At 39.3% G+C, this 25,221-nt stretch overlaps 2 protein-coding genes across 5 annotated transcripts in view; one reads left to right on the top strand and one right to left on the bottom strand.

The window, feature by feature from the left end:
• The window catches only part of ATP8A1 (ATPase phospholipid transporting 8A1), a 118,072-nt gene extending 100,806 nt beyond the window's left edge, over positions 1-17,266 (top strand). For all 4 annotated transcript variants that reach the window (XM_040594824.1, XM_040594814.1, XM_040594833.1 and 1 more), the window contains 4 exons: positions 5,229-5,317; positions 5,711-5,803; positions 12,178-12,269; positions 12,703-17,266. In XM_040594824.1, coding sequence (XP_040450758.1) covers positions 5,229-5,317; positions 5,711-5,803; positions 12,178-12,269; positions 12,703-12,800 — 372 coding nt within the window. In that variant the 3' untranslated portion in view covers positions 12,801-17,266. The remainder of the gene's footprint in view (positions 1-5,228; positions 5,318-5,710; positions 5,804-12,177; positions 12,270-12,702) is intronic.
• Positions 17,267-21,251: 3,985 nt separating this feature from the next.
• On the bottom strand, positions 21,252-23,721 carry SHISA3 (shisa family member 3). The gene is given in 3 exon segments (XM_040594802.1): positions 21,252-22,650; positions 23,428-23,450; positions 23,452-23,721. Coding segments are annotated over 3 exon segments (744 nt in total). The 5' UTR covers position 23,721; the 3' UTR covers positions 21,252-22,198.
• Between the last annotated feature and the right edge of the window lie 1,500 nt (positions 23,722-25,221).

The raw sequence follows: 25,221 nt of genomic DNA, 5'->3' as shown, positions 1-25,221 counted from the left end.
TTCTTTATTGATGAGTGTTTTCTCATTATCAGCATTTAACTGAATTCTTTCCCTCAGCATATTACTGCCAATCTCCTTTATAAACAAAAGTTAAGGTTTTTTTCTGTTTAAAATGTTAAGAATGAAATTCAGTACACATTCCTGTTGTAGTTATGCATACAACACTTAAGAGATTAATGATGTTCAGCTGCCATCCTTCTCCATAGCAGCTTGCTCTTCTGATGCGTGGTATGGATGACTTCGGTTCTTCAGGGATGTCAGTGAAACTCAAATGTTTCCTGTACTCCTTCCTGTGACAGTGCAGATAGCCCCTGTCCGGGTAGCAAACTCTGCTGAACCACCACAACTCATCTGCTCATCATGGCTTTACATCTCCTTTGCCCCATTTCTTACATCGTCTTTGAATCGACTCAGCCAGGTTTCCCTGTGAGTCCTTTACTCCGAGGCAGAGGAGGACAGTCTAGCCTTCCCTTGCAGAACAACTGATGTTCTTTGATTACAAGCATGACTAAAGGTAGTCTGATAAATCTCACCTTGCTGACATTTTCTAGCTTGTCTAACGTCACATACAGGTGGCTCATTCTCTTGAATTTGTCTAAAGGTTATTTTTCAGCTCTGTTAGTTCAAGCTGCAGTGCAACCTTGTTAGCCAAACCTTTGCTAACGGAACCTTCTTCTCTTCCTAATTCTCAGGGGAGCTTTTTTTGTTTGTGTATCATTCTCCTCTCCAGCTTTTTGAGGAAATGCCCAGGTATTAGTATTTATCATGAAGCCTTTTTGCTTTACCCTTTTCTTGCTCTTTGTCTTTGAAAGCACTTGCATTGCTGCTTCTGTCTAAAGTCAACAGAGATAGCAGCTGATCATTTCTCTTCATAAGAGCTATTCCTGGCACCATGATTTATTGGTGGTTTTTCTGTGTGATTTTTGCAAACGTGAAATATCTGTTGAGGTAACCTAGGCTTTCATAAAATGCAAGGGAAGAATTAAATGCCTATGAACTTAATTCACAAAGTGGAAATGAGCAGCCACTCTAAACTAGTCACAGGAACATGTAATAAGGTGCAGTCTTGCATTTCATCGCTTTCTGGGCTCAAATGCCTTACTGTGGTTAGAGATAAGTGCTAATCTGATGATTCACAGACCTAAACTACCTTCCACAGTTAGACTCCTATGTTTTTTAAAATACCCATTTATCCAACAGTTAAATTCTAGAACATTCACGCCAAATCAATGTCACACAGAAGCCAGGTTTAAGTTTCTCTTTACTTTGCAGCTTTCGGGGTAATGCTTTCTGCTGAAAGGGTGACTGAACAGGGAACTGTCCCCTCCGCTGTTCTGCTTCATATGGAATAATCGAATATTTGCTGGGTCAGAAGAGGCAGTGCTGGCTTTTGCTCAGCCTGTGTCATCAAGGTACTATCTCTCGTAGTTCTCGTAAGGAACGCAAGATGTGTGTTCCAATGGATGCTTAGAGTATTAAAATATTAAGTGAAACAAGGGACTGAACTAAAGACACATCGGTAGAAGAGAGACCTAAAGTCTCTGTTAATCTTCTGTATTGCTCTGTCACCACAGAGGTACTTTTCAAAGCTTTAGGATTTATAGTACACATTTGTGTTAGTGGACTTTTGTATATATGTATTTATTATATTTGTGTTTATATAATTAAGACCATGATCTTAATCACCCTCCTGTAGGATACAGTCCACCCTTCATCCCTGCCTGCAGTGAGGAATTTGGTGACCTTGCAATGGACTATTTGTGTCCTTGGCAGAAGAAAATGAGAGCAGCTAGGGAAAAAGTAAAGGCATGTTCCTTAGTCTATCCTTACTGATTTTTCTTGTCTCCTAGGAGATTTATTCAAGTAAGAATTTGTAGATTCTGCCTGCAGATACCCACCGTTAACCTACTGCCTGGCACTGCCCCTGTTTCAGTACCCCTTAGTGTTTGTTGTATAGCAGTAAAGCTTTGGTTTGTATGTGCAGAAAAGGGAGGGACGCCCTTTTTAGTATACTAATAAGCAGAGTTCCTGCTAAATTCTTAATAGGAACTGTGAGAAGGTTTTTGAACTCTAAACAGCAAAGAAAGACTAAAGGCATTGCAAGAACTCACCTGTAGGATCTTTGCTGTGCTAGGGGTTAGTGCAGATCTGTTCTAATATTACAGCTGAAAGTACTTTGACATGTATGGATGCAAACATGCAGATGACTAAAACTAATTGTCTTTGTAGGTGGTTGAGAAGAGAAACTTGCTGGTTTGATGGTGTTGAGAAGTTATTTTAATACTTCTGTAGTTCATAGGGAGAGGATATGTACCTAGATGACACCTGAAATAGATAAGCTGAAAAGGGTTTTTCAGAAGCTTCTCTGCAGCAAGAATTTTACCGTTCCTTGCATCTTTCTTTCTTTAGTTTTAGAAGGCTTTCTAAAATCTGAGGTAGCTGTTCTGGCAGGTCATTTCACAGTGAAGAAAAAGGGAATATTCTCTGTTCATTTTGGCATGTAATTTCCTAACAGTACATCTTCATCAGTGCATTAAAAATCTTTTGCAGCCAGGATTTCTAATCTACCACTAAGCCGTGAAAGGGAGTATTTCTCAGCATATTTTTTTTTGCTTTTTTAGGAAATAAGAACTCGTATAAAAACTGTACATTGCACTTGATAAACAATGTTAATTCATTTTAGAATGTCCTGATATCGAGCGTGAGCTACACATACAACAAATTATTTATCTTCCCTGCAGTAGTTGAAAGTCCTACAATAAACCAGGCTTCCCAGCTCTCATTTTGGATTACTTCTGAATTCCCCTGGGACCCACTTTTGTGGCAGATTCCATTTGGTTTCACAAGGCCTGAAGGGGGAAAGCTTGGCATAGACCACAAATCTCTCACATTAGGAACAATTTGTAAACCACAAACAGAGGCAGCCAGAGTCCGTCCCCAGAACAGGCTGCTCCTGTTAGTGCCATTGTCTGAAAAGGATTGGTTTGCCATTTCCCAGATGACCTGCCTATGTGTAGAGAGATGTGAAAAGTTAGAGACAAAAATGTTTTCTACAGAGTGAGGGGGGAGTTTTTTGTACAGAAAGGAAGGAAATACCTCTGTGGGATTTTATTTTTTCCCCTCTTCGTCCAAAAAATACAAAGAGGCCCTCTGTCTTTAATGCGAATGTCGGCTTTAAATCTTTTAGGTTTGGATTAACTCTGTAAAAGAAAAAAAAATCTGACAGGCTTTCAAATATGACGCAGAAAAACTTCTTTTTTTTTCCTCAATTCATGTTGTTCATTTGTAAAGCCAAAGGCTGGATGGACTGAATAGTAGGCGCCAGTTGTTCCTTCATTCATAGTTTGCATTACAATGGTCAGAATTAACATCCTAAGACCTACATTATCACTTTTGCTGTTTCACCAGCAAACATTTAATACAGGGTGGCTTACGCAAGGACAGCTCTTTGCTGCGTTCTTATAAATCAAAAAATATTGGTCCTAATAGGAAGTAAGAGTTGTGATTACTTCAAGTTGTATTTTTGCACTTATTTTTTAGGAAACTTTGTCTCTCTAATTGCTACTTAATTATAAAATGTCTTGCAAAATGTAGTTGTGATAGACATTTCCTATTAGTTGCTGTTGTAGGAAATGAGTATTTCATCAAGTATGTCAAAAGGCATGCTTTGCTTATAAAGTAATTGTGCTAATGCATTTTCTTTACTTCCTGATACAAAATTTTCTTCTTTTTTTTTTTTCCATTGAAAATGTGAATTGTTTAATTTTGAACCTGGCACTGCTCAGTGCTTACACCTTTTCTGACAGCTGTTGGCAAAAATAATTAATAGACTCTCAGGACGGTATCTATGTCCTTGTAACATACCTGTGGAAAGTTTACCAAATTTTTCATTCAGATATATTTTCATGCTTTCTAAAGAATCAGTGTCAGTGGGAATTTGGATATGAAAACAAGGTAAATTGAACTTTTTACTTATATCAGTGAGAGGTTTTTTCTGAAAATGATTCACTTTTGTTTTTATACATGAAAATACTAAGTGTAATTCTAAAATGTTCATGTATGCACATTCAGAAATTAGACTTCAGCTACTGCAAGCTACCTGCATTTGTCTGCCAATTAATATTAGTAACATTTCAGCTTGTTTGTTTTAGTTACATACTGAGGTTTAACCTTTGAAAGGAATTAGTCTCCAAGTAATGAAGCAAAGGATGTGAAAGGGTATCGGTTTGTAGCAATGGTACTTTCAAACTCTGTACAATCTAATCACATTATAAAAGTATTTTTATTACTGACTGCAAAACAATCTTTCAGTAATACACTGCATTAAGTATTTATCATACTCTTTGCATCCATGATACTCTTAATATAGACACTCCGGCACGAATTACAAGGGTAGATTAAATGGTTTTTTTTCCTTTAATAGCCATACATTATGATGTTTGGTTTAGCTTTTTTTACTGTGTTTTAGTTTTTAGTCTGTTTACAGACCAAGTTATGAACAGAAGAAATTCCTATGTATGTGTAAAGCAGCATATAAAAAAGTAAAGACACAGCTCAAAGCAATGATCTGGTTTGCAAATATTTCACCATATGTTAATGTATTGGATCTTCATTTATGTAATTATGAAAGTATGCAACATATTGTTAATTAGTTGTTTTCTTAGTTCTCATTTTTAAGCAGTTTGTTGAACAGGAGTCTGTGGTGTGGGAACTGTGGTACAGTGAGTTCTGTTGGAGATAACTTTGATCTGAATTATATTGCAAATTGATTGTAACAGTGTCCGATATCCATATCAAGGATCAGGAGCCATTATATCCTGTTAAGCTTGATTGCAAAGAAATTGTGCTCATAATGTATTGACAAAGATTGTGCAAGTGGCAGGGTATGGATTTCCAATAAATCTGCTTTTAATGGAAACGTCTATAATCAGCACAGTGGTGTAGAGCAGGGTTGTGGAGGGGTACATTCCCCCTCCCTCAAAAAGCTAAGCAGTGTGATCTTTCTGCCAGCTTCTTAACATGAATTAGTGCTTACTACCTACTGAATTTCTACAGCAACTCAGGGAATTTTAGAAAGGAGTTAGAAGGTTTTATTTTGCATTAGAGAGTCTAGAATGTTTAATTTAAATTTGCTTTTGATACCCTCAACCAAGAATTTGATATTTCTAAGGTTTTTTTCCTAGCTCTTATCATGGCATCATCATATTTTGTGCTTTTTTCTCCTCTAGGCAGCTATGATGTTCAGCTCTGGAGTGTTTTGGATGGGACTCCTATGTATTCCTATGACAGCTTTACTTCTTGATGTAGTATATAAAGTGTGAGTACAGAAATGCCAAGGTTTACGGGACTGTTTTGAGTGTGTGTTCAAATTATTGATATAAGAAAAGCAAATGAAGATCAGCTCTGGTGGTTATATAAAACTGTTTTTCACCTTGTTTGGTTTTGACAAACTTTATTACAAGTGTTACTAGTATTTTAAATGTTTCAATAGTTGTGATGTCTTTTTAATAAATATTTGTTGTTTCTAATTTGCAAGAATGGCTTATAAAATGTATTATTTAGACTTGCTTTATAATGTTTCTTCTTGTAAAGCTTAATTTTAATTTATCTGGGAGAATGGATTTGTAAATTGATATTTATGTGTGTCAAAACAGTCTCTTCTTTTACCTTCAAGAAGAGTTAATCTGGCAGTGTTTTATATTGCTTACAGAGTAAAGAGAGCTACTTTTAAGACACTGGTAGATGAAGTTCAGGAGTTGGAAGCAAAGTCTGAGGATCCTGGGGCAGTTGTGCATGGCAAGAGGTACTGTAAAAATTTGTATATCATTGTCTTTTTAAAAAAAAAAAAAAAATATTTTCAGCCTTATACATGTATCAAAGACAAAAGGTTATTTTTCAAAATCCAAACAAAACAGAAGGCATCTGTAAAGAGGTTTCAGGTCTGCTGAGCCTGTATGTTTTATCATATGCTTAGACAGAGGGTTTTACCAAAGGCTTTAACTGATGTCTGTCTCTGTAGCCAACTGTTACGTTTCTATTTTTATGTATAGAAGAAACTTGAGGTACGCTTTTAATTCTGTCATTTTTGATTTTGTTAACAATGAACACAAAGTGAGTTTAAACCTGTGTCATTCAGTAGTGTAGTTATGAATTGGCCCTAAACGTAATAGAAATATTTTAAGGATTTTTAAACCTGCTTGGTAGCATAAGAGCAAACAGCAAAATCTGTGTAGTATTTGCTGAAATTGAATAGAACAAGCTGTCTTTATATCTGATGCCGGTCCAGAGCAAACAAATTTGACTAATCAATATAAGGTAAGAAATAATTTTAACTTAAGACTCCACAAGAATTCCCTTGTTACATCCTCCTTCGTGGATCAGGCAGGTAATTTGAAAAGAGGAGAAGGCAAAACTGAATAATTGTACAATTTCTATGTGTATATTCAGCATTAAGGTGTGCACTTGCTAAAAAACTTCAGATTTTTAACGCTAGCTGAGCTCATAGCAAGCACTTGCTGAACGGGAGTATGAGATGACAAGGACCCCGTCCCCCCACCCCTTCCAGTTCGTTAGTGCCATTTGGCTGGGTCAGAGCTTTTTTCCTTGTCTTCATTTTCATGAGTTTTGTGAAGTCTAAAAAAAGCCAAAACTGTTGATACTTGATTTTCCTGTTCTTTCTTCCCTTTGGACTGCTGGTTATTTAGTATCTTCATGGCAAAGGGCTTAGCCAAGAAGGCTTTTTTCTTACCAAGCTATGCACAGAAAGAGACCAGAAAAACCACAGCCACTTCTTTTATTTTAGCTTCAGTTTTCAGGAAGTACCTTTTGTTCGTAAGGATACTTAAGTTCCCTTTCTCCTTCAGTCTTACTGTATCCCTTCTCTAGTTCAGTGGGAATTGGCTTACTAGAATTTACCACGTTGAGGCCAAATTACATCGGATACCAAGGTGATGACCACCTAATGGGTGGAACATCCGGTTTGTGTGAGTGTTTGCTCCTAATTTTCCTTTCTTTTCCTAGAAATTATTCTCACAAGAATGTTTTGCCTCTAGTGGAGTTCATCTTCCCTGGTACCATAGACAAGTACCAGGGAAGTATCATGAGGCCTGGAAGCTCATCCCACCACCTGTGGAACACCTACCTAGTCCAGTGTGGTGGGCTACGTAGGAGCACATACCTGCACAGTGTCTCCCGTCAGGCTCTACATGCTGTCTTTGTAACAGCAGCTTCAGACGGGAAGTACTGCAGAGTTCCCTAGCTGATGACAATTCCTTCATCAAGCATACTTTTCATTACTGCAAGACCCAGTTACTGCTTGCAAAAGTAAGTTCTCTTACTTTCAGAGGTGATCTAAAATGGCAATGCCCATTCAGGCAGCTTCAGGGCAAAACTCTTCTTCCAAATTATCCAGCTCGTATATCGATGTGTTGAGCTTTGAGGCAGAAGCAATGCATGCTGTGTGCTCTTTTGCAAAGAATGAAAGTTGTAAAAGAACTAATTGCAGAAAAGAAAGCAGACATTAGTCCTAGGCAGTGCTGAAAGGGGTGGGTATATCTTGTGGGTGTATAGGAAAGTAAGGTAATGTACCTTTTCAGTATTCTGTACTTGCATTCCCAAAACTTCTCTTGTATTCCCAAATTCAGCAGCTTTTACTTCAGTTGTCTAGGCAGTGTGCTTTTCCATCATCCTACAGAATGTCTTCCAAATTCCTCCTCCTGTAGGTAAGAGAACTTGGTGTTTTCACCACTAGTTTTATAATCATCTTTTTATCCCGCAAGTAGTTAGGAGGGCTTCATGAAGGTCGTTTAGTTACCTGCCAGAATGTCTTTCTTAGATCCATTCCTTTTCCACAAAGTTATTTTTAGACCCATATCCTTTGAAGTATATAAGCTTCCACTTTACATGCAACTCAATGGATGTTAGGCATCTTAGTATCTCTTAAGGGTTTATTCCCTCCATTAAAAAAAAAAAAAAAATTGTATGTTAATTCAGGTAATAGAGCCAAAACTTTACCCTTTATGTAGAAAGTATTCTTTGTTAAAGAAGTGGTCTGGATTAACTAGTTACCAGTGCAAAGTAATTAAAATTGTTAAGGAATGTCCTCTACGTCTGTTCCAATACGTGCATGAGACATTTTTATTCTTGAATTCTAGTGCTTTTCATGCAAGAACCAATAGTTTGAAAAACTTACCATGTATTCTTCAGGACCAAGTAATAATTGTCTAGTGTGCAAACCTCTGGAAGTACCTTTTCGTATTGTAGCAGAAGGGATTTGTTCTCATGAAATGCAAAAATAACCTAAGAAGATATAAACCACTGGTAAAGAAGTAACTGGGAAACAGTGAGAAAGGTAGCTTGGGAGCTTTTCCACTGTGTCCATTCCCATCTTAAAAATACTACAACACAAAATCAGAGGCTCAGCTTCCACAGATAACAGGTCAAGATTCTACTCTTGGCTAGATGCTGTAACCAGACAGTATCTAAATGTTTGCTTAGAACCGTCTTAGTGTTATTTTTTATTGCTGCTTTTCAGCTAGAATATATTTGTAGCAAATTTTTAGAACTCTGTTGACCTGATATTTCATGCATTTAAACACAGCTAAGATTGTAAGGCTTGACCTTTTGATGTTTTCCTATCAAACAATCTTAGGACGGGGATTTTCTACTTAAATTCTAAATATGCGCTTTTAGCTGTTTTCTTAAAATTAGGATTAAAAATTGACATTTACATTGAAATAATTTAAAATACTGCTTTTCAAAGATCTTTATTGTATTCTAGCACATGCTTTAAAATTAGAACATGCGAATACAGTCTTAAGATCTGTCATCCCTTGTATTTTTACAGTGCTGATTTGAAAAGGTTTAAAACTGTTATTGAAAGCTCAGGAAAAGCATTTCCGTCGTATCTTGCTGTGTCAGTGTGCGTGTAAGGATGTGTAATCAGGTTTTTTCCCCAGAACTGTCCCAGAACACTTTATTCTGTTCTTCTGTAGGCAACATATTGAAATTGTTTTTATCATATACATTTGTCAGTTAAGTAAGAATATATCTTGAGCAAGAAGGTGTGAGTTTTGCATAGTCACTTTTCCAACAGAAAGTAAGCTTCCATGTTGGAATACTACTGACTTGGGGGTGCCTTAACAGCATAAATAATAGAGCCACTTCAATGGATTAACACATTTGTGCCACAAAAAGTATGATTTCTATCACTAAAGCCATTGTAACTGAAATGCCACAAAGCCATTTCTACTTAACATTGAAATTACTAAGGTAAAAGGATACTTTTTTATATAAACCATTGTGCAACAACAGTTTTTCTGATAGCTTGTATATCATGCTTAAGCAGGAACAGCAGTATTAATGCTTACTATAAAAATATTTTTACTGGGTTGGATACTACATAGACTAACAATAACATGTATAACAGCCCAAATTTATGGAAATGTCTTTAGAGATAACTACTGTAAATACTGCTTTATATAATCATTGTTTTTCATTCAGTCCACTTGGAAATTATTTTTATACCAGCTCAGTGGTTGGTCAGGAATATATATAGCAAATTTTTTTTCTATAAATGAGGTTAATTGCCTGTAAATGTTTGTGTTTCATATTCAAAACCAGTTAATATTCTACTTGTCTGTATAGGTACATACAATGAGTGTAGGCATTTAGTTACTATGATTTATCATTAGTTAATTACGAAATTTTTTTCTTGGCTTCACATGTACATTTTTAAATATGCTTTTGAATGGCAACTGGGTGATTCATAATAAAGAGCCTACAGTATTTCAAGTATAGAAATGGATCAGAATTTAATACCTGAATAGCTGGAAGCACTTTCTTTTTTTTTTTTCAAATGCATTTCCTACTTAATTTGTATTTTCTGTACCAGCAATCAGATCTGTGCAGTGGAAACTTCATTATACATAAACTAAGAAATGTGCATATTTCATGTTTTTGTAAAACTTAAGGCAGTATTTTCAGTGCTTAGCATTTAAGCAATCTGAACATTCCACTCTGGAACACAAGCAAGGAATAATGATGGTACCAAAAATGCTAGAATAGGCCCGCTATGTTTTTAACGAAGGATTTTTTTATTAGAAAATAACACCTGTCAAAAACTTCATAGAAATTTGCTGATTTCAACTCACATTAAGAAGGGCTTCTCAGACATATTGCAAAGGAGATACAGTTGATAACTGCATCTAAGTATTCACATGGTCTTCCACCTCTGACCTCCCACCTTACATGAAGACATTTATTTCTTCATTCTCTATATGCTTGTGGTTTAAATCTAAGTCCCTAATTTTTTATTAATCTTGTCACTTTGACAGTTTCTAGTTCTGAACTAAAAAGGTTCCTACACAGCCTATAGGAGCAGTTGGGATGGGAAACAAAAAAAATCCTCAAAAAGCTAGCTTATGGGAACACTGAGAGTAAGATATGTTTCAGTACTCCAACCTCTCTGTTCTGGGTTTAGTCAGCAGGTGCTGACTGTTTTCCTGGAACTGGTACCTAACTTCTTTTTTACAAGACTGTCTCATTCCATCTTTTCCTTCAAAACATGGCCACAGAAGCAGTTTCCCCTGCCTGTCCCCTTACCCTGTAGATTTTGCAGTTAGTTTCTAAGACCCAAGTTTTCACTTCATGGTGTGTGCTTTAACCACCGGACTGGAGGGGAACAGAAAGGAGAGGTGGACCATTAGTCCCCCAGTTTAATCCAGTGGTTCAGCGTCATGTATAAGAAGTGTGTGCACTCACTGAAGAAAGAATGAGCATTTCTAATTTATTAGTTTGAATGCTAATCTAGTAAGGGAAGCAGTCTAGTTCCAATCCTTGCACCACTTAAGTCTGGTCTTGCAGCCTGGGAAGGTAAGGCTGTTGAGCTAATTGACAATAATATTTAAAAGTAATTTGATTGATCAAAACTCAGTAATGTAGGTATGTGAAGTCTGCTTTACTTACTATGTCCTTACATAAGAGACAGCTTTGGTAATCTAGCAGAACTACAACAAAATAAATCACTATATGCTCAGAATAAATTTAAGATACTTCTTCGGAGTTCTTTTCAGTGAACTAATTTTTACGCCAGTTCATGTGGGGAGGGGCTGGATTTTTCCGCATTGGAAATGTTTAAATGATAGGTTGGTATTTCTCTGAAACACAAGCTCTAATTCAGTGAATGTCAAATATAGAGAAAGAAATGGAAGGTTTTGTGTGAGTGTTTTTAATAGTCCCTTGCACATCTTTATGTTACCAAAATTGTCAGATTTTGAAAGCTTTCTTGAGCTATGGCTCGTCTGTCTGTTATTTATTTAGTAATGTAGGATACTATTTGAGAGAACTTTAAATGTAAGGAAGATGGGACGGTAAGGAAACTGGACACTTTCCCTGCTCCATTCACTACAGTTTGCAGCATTCAGCTGCTGCTTGAGTCTCAGCTTAAAAACCATTTAATACTTCTGTTTTTTTCTGGTTGGGTTGAAATGGAGAGTCACTTGGATTACATTAAAGCACAATAAATACATAACAAAACAGACTCGGTACTGCTGAGAAGGGAGGAGCTGAGCTGAAGTGACCAACCTCTAGTACTAATGGTAGTCTGTTATTTGGGTATGATCTCCAGAAGAACACCTGGAGTGTCGTGGTGAATACACCTTGCTAGAACACTTTTCATGGAAGTCACACGTTTCTGTACACACTGCTGATGGCCATGGATCTGACTTTCCCTCATCTTCTTTTCCCATCCCTTTGGGGTACCGTGTCAGTAGAGGCTTAGAGCATTTTCTTCTGTGAGGAGAAGACAGACTGTTACTCAGTCTGGCACTAATCAGGCCATACTACATCAAGGAAGCGAGTGCCTTCCCTTTACACAGCATGTTTCTAAAGGATGCTCAAATCTTTACAATATTATTCATTTAATTGTACTGTCAGCACACAACAGTGCTTCAAACAGGTATTTTGTCTGTACTGCGACGAGTGAAAACATTGCCAGGGATCTGGACTTAAATCTGCCCTCGCACACACTTCTAATCGTCATCTTAATAATAATTACTTTAGGCACAATTAAAAAGGAGGGAAAAAAGGACACTTCATTTAATAATTCTCATTTAACAGACTCAGAGATAAAGGGATACCGTAATTAGTAAGTAAATATCTTTCACTCTTTCTTCCTAGCTTAACTGAAAGAGCCCAACTACTGAAGAACGTTTTTAAGAAGAACCACGTGAACTTGTATCGCTCTGACTCTCTGCAGCAAAACTTACTTCGTAAGTGTTCACTGACAAAAAAAAGTTAATATCCATTCATAGTATAGAAGTAAAATTCTACCTTCCACTGTATTTGTTTATAGTAAAGATGCAGTATCCTAAACCAAGCAGGCCATGTTCTTTGCCTGTTGGTAGGTTTCTCTTCATTCCTAAGATACTGCACAAGGTTCTTTCTGCTATTTTATAATTCATAGAATAGTTTGGGTAAGAAGGGACATTTAAAGGTCATCTAGTCCAACCCCCCTGCAATGATCAGGGACATATTCAGCTAGATCAGGTGCAAAATTATGTAAGAAATAGCATGGGTTTTCTACCTACTAATTGCTGAAAAGAGGCTTATTCCATTCTGTTGACCTTTGTTGTTCTTATTAAAGCTTTAACCAAAATATTGGATCAAAGCTTAATCAGTTTCTATTTTGTTTTGTATCTGCAGATGGCTACGCCTTCTCTCAAGACGAAAATGGAATAGTTTCCCAGTCTGAAGTAATAAGAGCTTACGATACCACAAAACAAAGGCCTGAGGAATGGTGAAGGAACATAGCTCGAGATTTAGGCCTTAGTAGTTACTTTTGTGAGACAGACTACTAGATCTTTGCTGGGAGCTGTGACCATGGCCCAGTTATCAGAGATTTAAAGATCTATGGTGGTCTTGTTCCATAAAGTTTGGATTTGTGTATTCAGTAGACATAAGCACTGTGCAACTATACTGTAACACACCATCTCTAAATTTTTAACGAGTGTTTGCTTAGCCTTTGTAAACAGATTGGAATTTACGTTCTATCTTGCCAGCTCGCTTATTTTACAATGAAGTTGAATTGATACTGGTCTGCACTCAGAAGGCAATGGTCAGATCACTAAACATAATTTACATTGACAGACCATTAGCATCTGTGAAGGTTTTTAAGTGTTAGTATATTTAAATACAGTTGATAACAAGCCTTTGATTTCAACAAGTGCTGAAAATAATAGTATCTTAATGGTGTTAATTCACCTTCTCTGAGAAAGATTATGAGTCGAGATGTTTATAGATGTTTGTGTCAAACTAACCTAAAAACGTTTGCCAAAGAAGTTCCATAAACATTTTCTGTTGTTAGAAGTAATTTGAAAGGAAATTAACTCCAGTCCTGATCTCAGAACTGCATGCTTGACTCTCTGCACTTGAGGAGAAAGATTTACAGTACAGTGAGTCTAATTTGAGTGGCCTTTACGGCATTTGCTTTCAAAACTGCAAGTCTTTGCACCTTTGGCCTTATACAAACTTTTCCCTTATTTTCATTTAGTATTGCATATGTTGAAAATGGCTGCCACATTGTAAAACTGAGTACACATACTATTTTGTTCAATTTTTAAGAATTTGTCTGCCTTACTTCCCTTTAGCAAACTTTATTTTTGCAGTGCTTAGTTGTATCTGCTTATACTGTAGGCTCAAAAAAAAGTTTAATTTATTTTTAAAAATTAATTAATTTTTCAACATTTTTATACTAAAATTATTTGAAATGCATACATTGAAACAGAGAGCAAAGCATGCCCTTCGCTAGTCTGTGGTATGTACTGGTTTATTTGCACTAAAGTAATTTCCTATAAAAGTGAAATACTCTGCAGCGTCCTCTTTACAACTTACTGGTCAAACAGAATACCTATATACTCTCACCTTTAAAAATGGAAAGGAAGTTACTGCAGAAAAAGATACACACCTGGTTTAAGGAAAGAAAAAAGAGGGGGGGTGTTAAATGAGAACATTGTGATACCTTTTTTAAGTAGTTATGCTTGGTATTTCTCAGCTTATCACCCAACAATCATCAGGTGTCAAACTAAGAAAAGCTACTTTAACTTCAGAATTTAGTTAAATCTTGTAGCTTTTTAGTCCATGTTTAATTTGGAGTTTAAAAGCCATCATAATTACATTTAAAATACATTTTTCTACAGTAGCAGTTGTTTTCATTTTTAATTCAATTTCTGTGCATTACATAGGAATCACCTTTTTTTCCCTCTAAATGGAGATCAGCTAGATGGAAAAGCAGAACAATGACATCCCTAATGATCTGTTATATTAAGAATTTCCTCTTTGCTCTCCATATCACCCACTTTAAGTTAAAAGTAAGAAGTCATCCAGTCCCATCTTTCTCTGCCCTCCTTCACCAGTCGTATACTTACTAAAGGTGACTTTACCTCCTTGTCTGCCATCTAACTAAACACTTAATATACAACTTTATTGCACTATCCAGGTTTCTTGTGCTCCATTCCGCAAGAAACTTACAAACACACAAGGAAAACCCAACAAAAGGCAGTATATGAAAGTACATATTTAGGAAGGCATATCAATGGGAAGGCAGTCTGCATTTCATATGCATGTTATGCAGTGTCTTCCTCTCACTTTCCCGGAGTGATCTTTAAACAGAAAACAGAAGACACAGGGACAAAGGGAACGTATCCCACTGGAAACAGTACTGCCAGTCAGTCATGCAGACAAGAACTGCCTTCAGAAAAGCCATTTCAGGCATAGATAAATAGATGGATCAATATGGGAGGGCCAAATCACTTGACCTACGGCAAGAAAAAATTTGGGGGCATGCCCCCTTCCTAAAATGGGAATCCCTATTTTCTGTCATCCAAGGGACAATGACCAACTTCAAAACATTTCTGAAATTAACCATGACACTGTTGCTCCTTTATAATCTTTTGGTATACTTAACTCATATAAAATGACTCAATCCATACATACTCTTTTTATGGGGAATTTTTTTATTATTACTGGTTTTTTTCTGTTCTAAATTGTTTAATTGCTGATTTTGCAGAAAAGGATGAGGACTAGAATACCTTGTAAAATATTGACAATGAGAAAGTTACATGATCTCTTATTCTTCCTATGAAATAAAATTCTGTCTCACCATTGTAATACACTTTGTGGAAAATAATACACAATATGCCCCCAGTTCAACTGTCATAAAAAGGAAGAAAGCAACGGAAACAGCTCTGAGATCCTAAATTTAGACTGTTATATTTAAGGTTTTTAAGGCAGTCTTATCACAGAATTTCATCCTTACGTCTTTACTGAATTTGAAGTAGTATTTCATGAAGTCCATTTTTCATTTTTATTCCTTCTGATGGGTTTTTCCTCTGTCTACTTTTTCTGGTAATTAGTGGCTGAAAGATATCACTTCTTGGAAATGGTAAAAAAAGATAACGTGGCATTTTTAACTGTGTTTTCTGATTGCTCATACAATTCCATTTTAAAATACAAGATCATCTTAGCTATGTATGCCCATTTTTAAATCAGGTCAAGTATACAATATGCACTTTATTTTCATGTCGAGTACACATAAATAATCTATTACTATCCTGTTAGTACATCATATCTTTGTTAAAATAAGGGGCTTGTGCAGATGTTAATTTAAAGAAAAAACTAGGCAAAAATGCTCGTAACAATGCCTCTGTTCTTACTGTTTGAAAAATCAAATGTGTATTAAATACAGAATTCACATGGACTTTTCCACCTGTTTCATGTGCACTGCATAACAATTACAAGTTAGTATTAAAAATTCCCATCAAAAAGTTGAACCAGTGCCACTCAGAAATCGGGTATCTTACATAAATACTGTTGCTTTATTATTTTTAAATATATATACACACACACACACATATATATATATATAAATAAATGATTCAAAAGAGTAACAGAAAGCAAATTTTAACAAACCTATTGATAATTTGTATTTGGAATTTTTTCATGCCATTTCCTAATTTTGCACTTATTTTTGCAAAGCAGTCTCAACAGATTTATACTTAGTCATCATTCTATTTGTATGAAATTATATATAAAATATTTTGAAACACTAAGAGATAGCTGAAGATTCCTGTATGTCCACATGCATCCATAAAATTCACTGTGTTAGAAAGATGTGCATTGTCTTAAGACTTCTTTCGTTACATTTAAACCTGTCTTGAATGATGAGTAATTTGGAGTACATGTTAAATTTAAGGAGAGAAGTTTTTCCCTTTTTTTCTTCTGTATTGTATAAAAGCACTTGTAATTCTGATGAATTTATCATTCTGTCTGCATGAGGCAATATTTCTTAAGTGTTCTGAGGCAATGCATGGTGGTTGCTGTTCCCTGTTTTTTAATGCCTTCGTTAAAAGTCTGCTCATAATATATCGAGAAGCTAGCGCTATGTAAGCAAATGAGTTTGTCAGTTCAACTTTCTTGGTACTGGATGTTTTCAACGGTAACAAAACTCAATAAATGAGTTTCTCCTTTCCTCCCTCTGCCCTCACTCCTCCAGTTTCCTCGTGGTTAACCAATACATCTTTATTAAACAAAGGAATATTTTAGCATTCCAAACCTGATTCCTGCTTACGCAAACCGTTACTCACATAGGCTTCAACTGGACTGTTTGTGAGTATAAGGACTCATCTGAGCAATGATGTGCAAAGTTGGGCACTTTGGAGGGTCAATACTTTTAACTGAAATGAACACATTTCTGTATAGAGAGTGATTTGTAAACGCGAAGCTGTGACTGGAACAAGTTGGGTTTTTTTAAATCATATTTTATGGTGTTAATTCATCGTAGAATAGAAGCCATAAATGCATTAATATTGTTTTTCTACTTCAACATAATTTTTCCTTAAGAATTTCAGTGTTTGGTATGTATGAACTGCTGCAGAAAGCGGTCAGTCTGTAATAGCAAAATTTGCATTCAAGGTGAAGTGAGGTTTTACAGCTCCACTAAGCCGTTACTGCTGAAACTGTTGTGGAAATTATGAAGCTGCATGAATGAAGACTTTTTGACTCAGTGTTTATGGTAGTTTCTCAGGTTTAGTTTTAACTGGATGTGAAATGCACTGTGTTTTATAAGTAGTTCTCTTTTAGTAACCCATTCAATTCTATGCAGTGTTACATGTCATTTGGCATTTGGTGAATGTGCATGTTTTGAACTGCAAATTTTAAATGTTTTGTCTTTTAATTGTTAAAAAATGAATAAACTTTGCCATTAAATGAAGAAGCTTTGTTGAATTGATTGGTTGCAAATGCTAGGGATTACTTTCAAAGGCAGGCATATATCTCATCACTCTTGGGTTTGAGTCCTTTAAAATGGAACATACGAGAAAATCCCATTTCACAATTACCAAAGAATTCTTACATTATTAAGGTAAACTGAAAAAGCTGAAAACAGTTTTAAGGGTGGTGGGTTTTTTTAAAACACCTACTTGGAGATGTCTTTTTCAGTTCTCATGTGAAGTCCAGAAAAAGTTTAAAAAAATAAAAAAAAGGGAGCACGAGAGTCTGCAGTTTAGTGACTTGCAGCCAAGCCCTGACATACTCTGGTGGGTATACCATATTTTGAAAGAGAAGTATGCAGTTCAAGAGTGATAGAGTGGGAATAAGGAAATGTAGTCTCCTTTTTCAGAGGACAGTGATAAATACTGTATCCTTTGGCTATGATAGTAGCGGGTATTTCTTAACCCTAACAGTGCCTGCTCACTGAATTGAAACCTATATCCAAACCTAAACTGTGTTGTGGTTGTAGATAGATGACTAATTCTTCATATACACACTAGACATTATTTTGTAGATGTTGTATTCTGTCAAGGCAGGTTCCATAATAGATGCATCTGTCGTGCTGTTACTTTCATTATACCCGGTCTCTAACAGTAGAGCTGGTTGAAGGAGATTCCACCTCATGGTGTGTCACTGTCTCTATTTGCTGGCAGTCACGAGACCCTTGAAATTATTCAGGTTATAATCCAGTTTATAATAATCCAGGCCTCCTTTCAAATCCTTTCCCTCCTTTCTTATGGCAAACATTATTTTTAAGCTAAATCATTTCACTAACCAGATTTACACCACAGCCCCCTGAATTTGCTGGAGTCATAGATGGAGAGAATGAAAAGGAACAGAAAGGCATTTCTTCTTCTGCCTTTGTTAATGAAGGCAGCATAGCATGGAATTACAACCTCAACATAACTGCAAATCAAAAACTTTACCTGTGGAGCAGTAGACCCTCAAAAGCAGAAGCTATGTTCAGAGTAGTTCAAGTCCACACAGCGCATCACAATACGCAGAAAAACAGCCCTGAAAATTGACTCCATCTCCTTAATGTTACTGTTAAGCTGCAACTGAACAGTGGTGACAAAATAATGTCAAAATTGCTGCTATTTTTTTAATTCCAGTGGGATTAGTATTAGAAACAATCCAAGAGTTTCCATAGCCATATCCTGTACTGCTTACCTAGTTTAAAATAAAATCCTTCAGACATTCTTGCAAGTACATGTAATGTTTTTCCTAGCACTGAAGAGTTTTGATGCATTTTGGAGATACACAGTTAAGAAACCCAACATGCAGAAACACAAACCAAATGGCTGATCTAAGTCATGTCACTATTACTCTTTGCCCACAGAAGGCTTGGGTTTCATACATGCCATTACCCATTAATGGCAATCAAAGAATTGTGTGCATCGTGTGTGAATGACAATAATCAATTTAATGAGTGTGATTCTTTTTTTTCATTTTGATTTATTTTAGATTTGTGTCACTAGTAATGAGTATGAACTAACTGCACTATTACAAAAAAAAAAAAATAGTTGAATTTACTGTTAAAAAATAAGCATGGCAGTAAGTAAAGTATGAACTGTGTAAATGTTTCTTCTGATAGCAAGCAACTGCTTTTACTTCAAGCATATATGTAGCCCTTGAAACTGTTTCACTAGTCATTAAAACAGTATCAGAATGTAATTTTTGTTCTGTCTGCAAAGTGTAGGAAAACTTTCCTGTAAATCATAGGAGCATCTAATGCCAGTAGGTCCTTTACATTGGGAAGGAAATTCAGCATTCTTGTCTGCACCCTGAATCCATCCGAGTTGGAAAATCCTGGCACAGGCAACAAGCACTTCAGTCCACGGGCTTGTTTTCTGCCCACGTCCTTTCCTCTCCCCTCAGCTATATAGGTCACTGCCACTGTAGCTACATGAACAATGATTTTATAGCTTCCTCGTAACTTATAGATTCTCATCTATTTGCAGATGGTGCATTATCCCCACCTCACCTGTTTTACAAGTAACCCAGTACAGCTGTTTTAACCTCACCTGATCTTTCCCAGCCTTAGACCCCCATCTGCAAGATTTGTTGTGCTCTGGCTACCAGTCCATGAAGTGCCTGGCTAGCGCTCTGCTAACTTAGGTATGTCTGAGTCAGTGACGTTACTCCTGTGTGTCAGGCTCTTCAAGCCCTTTAGAGGTCAAACCTCGTGCGGCACCCGGAGGAAAAGAAGGAGCTCGCAGGGGTCTTCCCTGCGGGGCTGTTTCACACGACATGGCAAACTGCGCAGCCTCTGCCTATGCCAATTGTTAAAATCCTTAAGACTGCATGGAAGCGTCGTGAAAATCTGCCCCGATGTTAAAACATTAACAAATCTGACCGCCGAGCCCGCTGAGAGTGTTAACAGTGAAGCAGCCTGGCCTGTTCAGCCTACACCTCCAAATGGTAATAGGCAGTAACCCAGTCCAGCCCTGGACCTGGCTGTGTACAGCCCATCTTTGAGGAAAACACTGAATTCCAGCTACCCATCATCTGTGTCGGGCTCTGATGACTAATCGCTCTTTCAAGGTACACAAAACTGCACCTTCTTAACTAAAATCGATCAAGTTTCTGCTTCCAGAAGGATCTGTGCTGCCCCGGTTTGCTAGGTAAAGAAAGATTTCTACTAATTGAAGAGTCATTATAGTAAAAGTAAAAAATACAGCTTGTTTTACTACCAGTTTCTGCTGTATACAGGAACGATCGGCAAATCTCGCAGGATGCTGCCAAAGAACAGAGCTGGTATCTGTTGCAATATTAAACAATTTTTCACGAAAGTTACTTGATGGAAAGTTCCATATTTCTTATCCATTCAAAATACACAGTGAAAAGAGTCCAATGAAACATCATCAAAAGCAGGCAAAAATTTACCCACCTCCTTACTTGAAGATTGTTTCTAAAAAAAAAAAATGCAAGCCAAAACACTTACTTTCCAATAAATTTCCCAAGTATTGAAAGTTTTTAGATTTTTATAAAATCTATGCAGTGCATCATAATTTCAGTTTGTAATTAAGAACTACAGCATTCAAGCTAAAATCTATTACTTAAAACATCATTGTATACAATTTCAGTTTCTTTCTTAGAAATCGCATTTCCACCAGTAGTATCTGTTGGAGTGTAATGTTCATTATGCAATAAAGAACATATTAGAAGGGTTGTTTCAAAATATTTTTTTCATAAATGCTAAGATACTGATTGCTAGATATTTGCTAAGAAAGAGAATTACTCAACTGTCGAGGAAGAACCCATAAAGCTTTTCTAAAATACAGAGAAGTATACTGTAATTCAGAATAGACATGCTGTAATTTTAATATGCAGTGATACGCTAGTACTTGTGAAATAGGTCAGCTAGAATGTTCTTCAACAGAACCTACACACGGAGTTTGGGGCTCACAGAACAGGAAGGTTCAGCCTCTGATAGTGTTGATTCTGACACACACAATGTCTTCGTTTGTTCACAAAAATAAGTACACAGAGAAGCCCTTTAACAACTGCATTTTTTCCTGTGTATTTTCCATTTGCTTTCTGCATGTGTTTGGTTTAGATGCATTTTTTTCTTCTTCCATTTGGTCTGTTGGTCTACTCAGGTGAAGGAATGTCGATGGGCAAACAAAATTTATTCCTAGGGCAGGATGTTTTAAATTAAAATACCCAACTAATCAGTGTATTTTTTACCACATTTTTACCACAGTTACATATAAAAGACATTAATTAATCTATTCATTTGCTATACAGTCAGAATTTTGTATTGTATTAAATCTGCACAACAGGTGCAGTTAAAGATGTAAATCATTTACAAAAGAAAAATCAACTATTTTTAACAGGAAAAAACACAGTATAGGTACAGCATTAAAATGAAAAAACTTGCTCATCAAACACTATCTGTACAGAGACATCCAGATGACACAACATTTAAACCACACAGTTTATTGATAAAAATTTTTTTGGTGTGACTACTAAATAATTAGTGTTGTCAATGCTGTAAATGCATTTTAAATTACAAGCTTGTCTTTACATTTTATACATGGCTAATTTTACAAATAGAACTTTATGATCCATTTGTCCAACTTACACATGTTGCTGAGCAAAAAGCCAACAACACTTCCTTCTGAAAAACGCTTTAATGCAACACCATTTTGAGAATTTTATGCGGAGAAGTTACTAGTGATATTGCTGAATACGTTCTGCTTTTCTCATAGATAATTCAGCTGCTTGGGACTGGCTCATTTTCAGCTAGCCTAATCAGTACTAGTTTTAGCTAGCATAGTTAAAGTTTACAAACGCAAACAGGCAGTGTAAGTTCAGGTATATTATGTGTATTTTTAAAAACCTATGCATTTTGCTATCTGTAGTAAAACTCTTCCTCTTATTCTCACTGCTTATAAAGTGGGAAGCAGTCAGCTGTTTTCAGGATCCTCTAGTAAATATTACTCCTCTCTTACTTCTCAGGCTTACTGCTGATTTATAGAACTAGTTTGATTATTATCAGTGGAACGCAGCCACCGCATGTTAACTAAGTTAATAGCATTTAGGGTTAAAATGTCATTTGTAACACCGGGAAGGAAGTACCTTTATCCCAAAATTGTTTTTCTACTTGTCTCTGAACACTTCCTGCACAAATCAGACCAAACAATCAGAGCAGTCATGTTTTAGAGCAACTGTTTGGAGTATTTTACAATTCATTTGTTAGTGTGATCCAAGTTTGGGAAATGAGAACCCAAATGAGACCTTGCACTTTTCAAGGGCAACTCACCCACGGGAACGGTTCTGCCTGCCGAGCCACAGAGCCTGTCAGTGTGACACCCACCGCAGCAGTCCCTGCACTTCTGAAGGCTCCCTGATTTCTCCACAACTCCTTTCAGCTCTGACTGAAATCGGAGCAGCTCTTCCCAGCCAGGGCAGGCTCTGGCTGGAGAGGGTACCCAAAGTACGGTGGTGACACCAGAAATCCCGACGGCTGAGTGAGATGGACTGCATGGGCTGTCTGGAAACAGCCAGATGTGTACGGTGGGGGTGGCGGTGCCACGAGGCACCCCGGCTCTGCCCGGGGGAAGGAGAACCTGCGAACCGAGCCACCGGTCGAACTGGAGCTTGTCGCAGTACTGGACTGCCGGGACGGCGTCCTGAAGCTTGTGGAGGCCAGGATCATGGGAAGAGTCTCGGTCTGGTAGCTCCGCAGAGAAAATCTTATCGGCTGCGATGGTTGTTTAGGTCTTAGGCACGTGCAACAATAAACTGCTACCAGCGAGCCCACGATGATGAAGGCAATAAATATCGATCCAACAATGAGGAACGGCACGTAGATCGGTTCTGGGAGAAGAAAGAATAGGAAAAGCCACGCACGTTAGCCTACCGAAAGCAACAGGTCTGCCGCGCTGAAACAAACCCCACAGCGGGTCTCTGAAGCCCCACACGGTTTCAGTCCCACCAGCTGCTCGGCAGGCAGAGCCTTCAACCATTATCGCCAGCACAAACCTGAAGTCTAAACCTTCCCTCTACCAGTCGAATATTCCTTCTGTTGACAGCTGTAATAGCCACCAGCGGTAAACGCTGCCGGCGCCGCGACCCGTTCGCTGGCTCCCGTTGGGGCTCCCCCAACGCCCCGCTGCCCCTCCCCCAGCCGCGGCACCGCCAGCGCGCGCCCGTGCCACAGCTCGAACCTGCCGGCGAGGCGCGAACGTTGCAGGCGCCGCCAGGTCCCTCCCGCTCCCGAGGTGGGAAAGCGGCGCAGAACGCGTGACCCGGGACAACCCGTGACCCGGGACAACCCGTCCCCGTCGGCGCGGCCGCGCTCCTCTTCCCCGGACAGCCGCCGGCCCCGGCGCGGCGGGGCGGTGCTGCAGCGCACCGGGGCCCCGTCCCACCCCGGAGTTAAGCACCGACAAGTTCGCCGGCGCAAACCTCAAAGCCAGCTGCGCCTTCCCGTTGGGATGGACCCAGCCGCCGCTGCCCCGGGCGCAGCCCCGGGCGCCCGCTCTGCCCCCCGCACCCGCCGGGCCGGGGAGCCCCGCAGCCGCGCTCCGCCCGGGCGATGCTCCGCGGGGGCCGGTTCCCGGCCGCCCCGGGGCCCGCGGGCCGGGCACTCACGGGCGGTGACTCCCGGGTCGGGGGGGCTCCCGGTCGTTGGTGCAGCCGCCCTGCTCCAGGCGAGCCTCGGCGGCGGCGCAGCAGTAGCGCAGCGCGCAGGAGCCGCAGCAGATGGTGGCGGCCGCCGTGTCGAAGCCCTCGGGGCACTGGAAGCCCTCGTGGTAGCCGCCCTGCCCGTCCACCCAGCCGTGGCAGTACTCGCCGCCGCCGGGCTGGCCCCCGCCGCCGCCGCCCAGCAGCCCCAGCAGGAGGCAGCGCAGCAGCAGCAGCAGCGGCCGCCGCCGCCCCGCCATCTCCCCGTCGCCGCCGCCGCCGCCGCCCGCCCCGCCGGGGCAGGCAGGGGGCGGCCCCGGGCGCCGTGCGGGGCCTCCTGCGCCACGGCCGGGGGGGTGGGGGGCAGCTCCCCCCGGCCCACGCGGGGCCGCCCCCGCCGCGCCCGCGCTCACCTGCCGCCCCGGCCCCTGCCGGGCATCTCCCCGGCCCCCGCCCCCGCCCCGTACCTGCCGGTCGGTACCGGAGCCCGGACGGAGCGGGGGCTGCGGCCAGGTCCGCGCTTGCCTGGCGGGGCTGCAGCCCCTCGGGCGCCGTGCGGGGAGGGCAGCGCTGAAACGCGGGCGGCGCACCGAGGGGACCCCGGCCCTCCCGCCGGCCGGGCCCCGGCAGCGGGTACCTGCGCTGGCGGCTGGTTGAAGCCGCCGGCACCTCCCCGAGTCAGAAAAGCCAGCACAGCGTGATTTACCGCAAGGACTCTCTGCTTTTTAACCTGTTTCCTTTCCTCTGTGCTTTTTCTGTGCGAAGACACAGCAGCATATGCCCAGAAGATTTATAGCCTCTTTCAGCCAAACACCGGGCCCGTCACCTTCCTTTTCCAAAGGGAGAGGGCGAGTGTGGGTCTGAGGAGGAGGGACACATCTGTTCCTATGAGCCTCTGATCTTTTTTCTCCTGGAAGAATAATGGCAAGTCACCAAGCATCAGGAAAACCACAGAAGGAACTGCTTATTCATTTATCTAGAGGAGGGGGGAAAGAAAATATTTTTAATGAACTGAGCAGATTTGGACTTGTGGTTCAAGCAAAGAAACATTTCTTTAAATGATGTCTCCCCTGTGTGCTATGGAAGAGGCATTCCTGCTCTAGCAGCGAAAGTGCTTAGGGAATGAGCCTTACATTAAAGTTGGGCTGAACGAAAGGATTCATTTTTACTCCATCTGAAACTTCCTGCCATCATTTACTGCTGGGGTATGAATATGTATATCGGAGCCTGACCACTTGTCAAACGTTTTGAATGCCTGTGTCACTAATTTCCAAAGTTGGCAGGTTCAGTGAAACAAAAGGAACAAAGCGTGCTGTGTACCAGCAATAAAACTGTGTGCCGAGAACCATCGATCAAGACCTTAGACTTCTGGCCAACCCCTAAATACAGTCCACAAGCACAGTATTTGTGTTAGTTTTTCTTTTAACTAATCTATTCTTTTTTTTTTTTTTTTTTCCTCTGACCCTCTTTTCCCCCTGTTTTAATTTCTTTAAGTATAACTAGTACTACCAGGTAGGAAAATCAAATAAAAAAAATTGCATAAATGCACAATATTTCTCATGACTATTTAACAGGTGTAGGTACAAAAATAACAAAATTGGATACTAAAGGAAAACACATGCTTTTCGAACGTGAAGATGTGATATTCTGTCCTCTTCTGTATTTTCCTTTTGAAGTGATGATGTGAATTAAACTTGTACCAGCTGTCCTGACTCTGAGTTCCTAGTTTTTATAGGCCAACGTTAAATATTAATATAGTTT

Source organism: Falco naumanni, chromosome 1 (assembly GCF_017639655.2).
Source record: "Falco naumanni isolate bFalNau1 chromosome 1, bFalNau1.pat, whole genome shotgun sequence".
NCBI lineage: Eukaryota > Metazoa > Chordata > Aves > Falconiformes > Falconidae > Falco > Falco naumanni.
This window is presented reverse-complemented; position numbering and strand designations above follow the sequence as displayed.